This window comes from Camelina sativa, chromosome 13 (genome assembly GCF_000633955.1).
Source record: "Camelina sativa cultivar DH55 chromosome 13, Cs, whole genome shotgun sequence".
Taxonomy (NCBI): Eukaryota; Viridiplantae; Streptophyta; class Magnoliopsida; order Brassicales; family Brassicaceae; genus Camelina; species Camelina sativa.
Genome location: NC_025697.1, coordinates 22,005,858 through 22,010,933, shown reverse-complemented (window position 1 = coordinate 22,010,933; position 5,076 = coordinate 22,005,858). Strand labels below are relative to the sequence as shown.

The window sequence follows — 5,076 nt, the reverse complement described above, 5'->3', positions numbered from 1 at the left end:
GTTAGTATTATTCCCATAATAATTTAAATAACAAGCTTTCAATAGTTATTATAATTAATTATAAGAAGAAAAATATATTACTCCTGAATTATCTCCAACTCATTAAAGGAAACCTAATTCCCAATAAATATAGATTTTTATATATTCATAAATAAATGTAAAAATGACAACAAATTAGAGAATATCATGATGTGTGATTATTTTTATATATCTAAGTATGTAAACTAATTAATCTCAACATTTAGTGTGATTATTCATTCAAAAATGGAAATATTGATAACCGAATAGGAATATACGTCCTAATTCTACATTAATCTATGTTCTATTAAAAAGGAATGAGACAATAACCCTTATCATTATAAATAAACTTAGTACCCAAAAAAAATTATAATATATTTAAAATGAGTGATTATTAGATTATGAAAAATTGTTATAGTTACTCGATTAACCATAAATATAAAATTTGATTTATAAAGCACACAAAAATATATATTTCCATAAATTGTAACATTTTATAAATATTTTCTTTACCACGTTCACATAATTCACGGGTGAAATGTATTCTTACACATTTAAAGATTTCACGGGTGTAACATATTTTTTACACGAAAAGCGCAGCTTTGAATAAATAAATAAAAAACTTCAGTTACATATTATGTTTGACACAAACAAATATTGGTTCCAGAATAATAATTTTACTTATAATAATTTTCTTTAAATCGATTTATTCCGCACATAGTGCGGGTTGTTACCTAGTTTATATCTATAAGTCTGCTAAAATGCCACACTATCTAGATTATTAATGTTCAAGCGAAATTTTTAGTCTGGATCCCCGTTATATCTGCTCTTAAAACACTTACTTATGAAGCAATTTGATGAATAGGGTGGGGTTTACTGAACTAAGGCCCAATAACAGTAAAACGAAAATACTAAAATGGGCTTATTCCGGGTCGGGTCGGGTTAAAAATGAGGGTCGAGGTTTCAACAGAAACCCTTACTGACTCGGCTCAGGCGACTAAAACCCCAAATCTCATTTCGCCATCTCTCTCTCTCTCTCTATCTCTCCCATTTGTGCAAGTCAAAATGGCGTCCGTTGTTCTTCGAAACCCTAGCTCGAAGCGCCTTGTTCCTTTCTCTTCCCAGATCTACTCTCGTTGCGGTGCTTCCATTTCTTCCTCTTACTCGATCTCTCATTCAATCGGTGGAGATGATCTCTCTTCCTCTAGCTTCGGTACCTCCCTCTGGAGATCCATGGCCACTTTTACTCGAAAGTTAGTTTTTTCTTTCCTTTTGTTTCCGCTCTTCAGATCGGAAAGTTGAAAAAACTGGTTTAGTGAATGTGACTGATTCCTGATTTTTATTTGTTGTCGATTCTATGATTGTCTTAATCTTATGTTGTTGCTCTTTGTGGCAGTAAACCTCATGTTAATGTTGGAACAATTGGGCATGTTGATCATGGGAAGACCACTCTCACTGCTGCTATCACAAAGGTGCTTCCTTTTTATTTGTATTTTTTTTGGTTACATGATACTTCCAAAATTGTTGTTAAAGAACCTGTTTTTAAAGTTGATATTTTTTTGTGATCCTACTTATGTTTAGGTTCTTGCTGAGGAGGGCAAAGCTAAAGCTATTGCCTTTGATGAAATCGATAAAGCTCCTGAAGAGAAAAAGAGAGGAATTACTATTGCCACGGTTTGTGTTATCTTCTTCGTATCATAACTACTTAGTAGGTTTCCAAGTCAATATTTTTTCTAGTCTTTTTTATTTGATGTTACATTTGTTCTGTTGTAGGCTCATGTGGAGTATGAGACTGCTAAGCGTCACTATGCTCATGTGGATTGTCCTGGGCACGCTGATTATGTTAAAGTAAGATGCCAACATTCTTTTTACTTGATATGGTATAGGTGTTGCTACAGTATAGTAGTATGCTCCTTGGTATATTACATCTCAACGCTGCAGACATTACTTAGTTACACATTTGCATAACTCTGACTCCAATCTAGTGATCAGTGATCACGGTTTTGAACTATTATCATTACTAGAAGGATTATTCTCTAGAAATGCATCATACGGATTTCCTTAGAAATACTTTGATAAACCGTTGAGCCTCACTGCTTGAGTCACTATCTTTCAGAATATGATTACTGGAGCTGCACAAATGGACGGTGGAATTCTTGTGGTTTCAGGTCCAGATGGACCCATGCCACAGACAAAGGAACATATTCTACTTGCACGCCAGGTTCGCATCATGACAATATGAACACTTGAAGCTACTTAGTTAAGTTTAGTTATTTGCTACAATTTGAATTTTGTGATGTACCACAGGTTGGTGTTCCATCACTTGTGTGCTTCTTGAACAAAGTTGATGTGGTGGATGACCCTGAGCTATTGGAGCTTGTCGAGATGGAACTACGTGGTACGTAGATTTTTACAAAATTTCTTTCATTCAGCGAATGAAGTATGTACAAGCTTTCTGACATCAACTCCTGACTCCATCCAGAACTTCTCAGCTTCTACAAGTTTCCTGGGGATGATATTCCCATCATCCGGGGATCTGCTCTGTCTGCACTGCAGGGCACCAACGATGAAATTGGAAGGAAAGCTATATTAAAGCTAATGGATGCTGTTGATGAATACATACCTGACCCTGTTCGTGTGCTTGACAAAGCTTTCTTGATGCCAATTGAAGATGTTTTCTCAATTCAAGTAAACTACTCTACATCTTTCTTGTTATTTTTGTTAAGTCAATTATTGTATTATTTGGAGAATCAGTTATAATAACTTTTCCTTTTTCTTAAAGGGACGTGGAACTGTGGCAACCGGTCGTATTGAACAGGGAATCATTAAAGTGGGAGAAGAAGTTGAGATATTGGGTTTAAAAGATGTAAGTGTGCATAAATATTGTGTTTGTACTGCCAAAGTGGTGATTACTGGGGGCTACTATTATTAAAGCATTTTCTAAAGCATAATCTGTGGATTTTATTTTCAGGGACCTCCAATGAAATCGACTGTAACTGGGGTTGAGATGTTCAAGAAGATTTTGGATAATGGACAGGTAAAGCCAATAACGAGCGATTACAAAGACAAGTTCTGGTCATGTAAGAGACTGATTAAACCCATGGCTTCTATTTTGCTAGGCTGGTGATAATGTAGGACTTCTGTTGCGTGGGCTGAAGAGAGAAGACATTCAGCGTGGAATGGTAAGCTTAGGTATCCTTATGAGTACTGGATGATGGAATAATAAGACCAAAGACCAACTTTACTGAAGTTTTCTTCTCTACGGTTATGTATTAGGTGATTGCTAAGCCTGGTTCATGCAAGACGTATAAGAAGTTTGAAGCAGAGATTTACGTGCTCACAAAGGACGAAGGAGGACGTCACACTGCTTTTTTCTCGAACTATAGGCCTCAGTTTTACTTGAGGACTGCAGATATCACTGGCAAAGTAGAGTTACCCGAAAACGTGAAGATGGTTATGCCTGGTGACAATGTCACAGCTGTTTTCGAGCTAATCATGCCTGTCCCACTCGAAACAGGTAAAAACAATCTTACAGACACTCTCTTTTGGTACTTTTAACAAGTTCTTTCCGATTTTTCTTCACATTATTTTTTTAATCTTGTGAAACAGGTCAAAGATTCGCCTTAAGGGAAGGAGGTAGAACAGTTGGAGCTGGTGTTGTATCAAAAGTGATGAGCTAGATTACTCAAAAGCACATTCTTCTCTTTGTTCAAGTTTTTTTCCCTAGGAATCCATAAATTATGAGATATGTTTTTTATTTAATGTTTTTACTTGTTTGAGATTTCGGGTAGATCAAATAACAGTGTTTTTGGGTCAAGACTTGGTCCTTGCAAAATTAATAAATATATTGAATTTCTATTGGTACTTCTCAAATTTTTATGCACAATTCTTTATTAAATTAACAATTTATATTAATTTAACAATATATAACTATTTGAATTATGCAGTATATTTTCCTATTGGTTGAAGTTTTAATAAATAACAAAATATTTATTGTTTATTAATTTTTGTGGTTTAACCCAAAAACTCTTATAAAATGGGACAGAGGAAGTATAATTTAAATATCTATACCATTATAACAAACCATATTTTAAGTTTTACATCTTAATGGATAGACCTAAATATTTTGTACTAAAACACAATTAATTCATCATATCAAATATATATCTTAGTTAAAACTGAAAATAAAAATAAAAATTAACAAAACATATTTAGCAAAAAAACTGAATCAACATTATTTAAGATGTATTTGATATGATGTTATCTCATTAGTACTAATTTCACCTCATGTCATAATTAATTTTAAATGAGTGAAATATAAAATAAAAACAGATATAAAGATATAAAGACATTCTCATCAAATAACTGAAGGTTCATTCTTATTAAAATATATTTTATTCCAAATTATTTTATGTTTTGACGTATGCATTACAAAAATACATGTGTTGAAATTTATAACATCAAACATAAAAATTACTAATATTTTTAAATGATTTTTCTTAAAATGATACATATTAAAATTTTATAATTTTTTAAACTAAAATAAATTTCATTGTTAGACATGCAGTTTGATAATCACATTTAACTATCTATTTCATCCTAAAATCGTAGATTAGTTCACTTCATGGATTAGAGTTAATATTTTAGTAACAGAAATAATATGAGATAATATGTATATTTTTAGTATTTTAAATTTAACAACAAAAATAATCAGTCAAAAAATCAATTAACATCCACAAAAATTTTGGAAATCCAAAAATATCCAAAATATTATTTTCCTATATGTCATAATTTCATAAGTAATACGTATGTCAATGTTCATGAATTAACCAAATATTCATTCTTGCAAACTCATTTTTCTATTTTTTTAGGTTTCTCATATTACTACATGCATTAAAATTACAAAAATAAAACATGTAGAATTATACTAATACGCATCATGTATTGATTTTTTTAAAGTTCATTATTCTTTCAAGGTTTAGAGTACTTACTTACAATAAAAAATATTATATTACAATAATAAATATAATTTATATCTGATTAAAATTATATTAAATA

At 31.7% G+C, this 5,076-nt stretch overlaps 1 protein-coding gene across 1 annotated transcript; it reads left to right on the top strand.

Annotated features, from left to right (window-relative positions):
* LOC104737460 (elongation factor Tu, mitochondrial) lies at positions 1,014 to 3,876 on the top strand. Its single transcript, XM_010457652.2, has 12 exons — positions 1,014 to 1,271; positions 1,415 to 1,490; positions 1,600 to 1,692; positions 1,792 to 1,866; positions 2,135 to 2,239; positions 2,326 to 2,416; positions 2,501 to 2,706; positions 2,801 to 2,884; positions 2,990 to 3,055; positions 3,138 to 3,200; positions 3,295 to 3,535; positions 3,628 to 3,876. Exons 1-12 carry the CDS (start codon positions 1,084 to 1,086, stop codon positions 3,696 to 3,698), a joined length of 1,359 nt encoding a protein of 452 aa, XP_010455954.1. The 5' UTR covers positions 1,014 to 1,083; the 3' UTR covers positions 3,699 to 3,876.

Excerpts from the sequence above, each read along its gene's own strand:
- LOC104737460 (XM_010457652.2), top strand. The coding sequence starts at position 1,084 with ATGGCGTCCGTTGTTCTTCGAAACCCTAGCTCGAAGCGCCTTGTTCCT. Across the intron at positions 2,240-2,325 it reads ATATTCTACTTGCACGCCAG|GTTGGTGTTCCATCACTTGT; the intron begins GTTCGCATCATG and ends GATGTACCACAG. Across the intron at positions 2,707-2,800 it reads AAGATGTTTTCTCAATTCAA|GGACGTGGAACTGTGGCAAC; the intron begins GTAAACTACTCT and ends TTTTTCTTAAAG.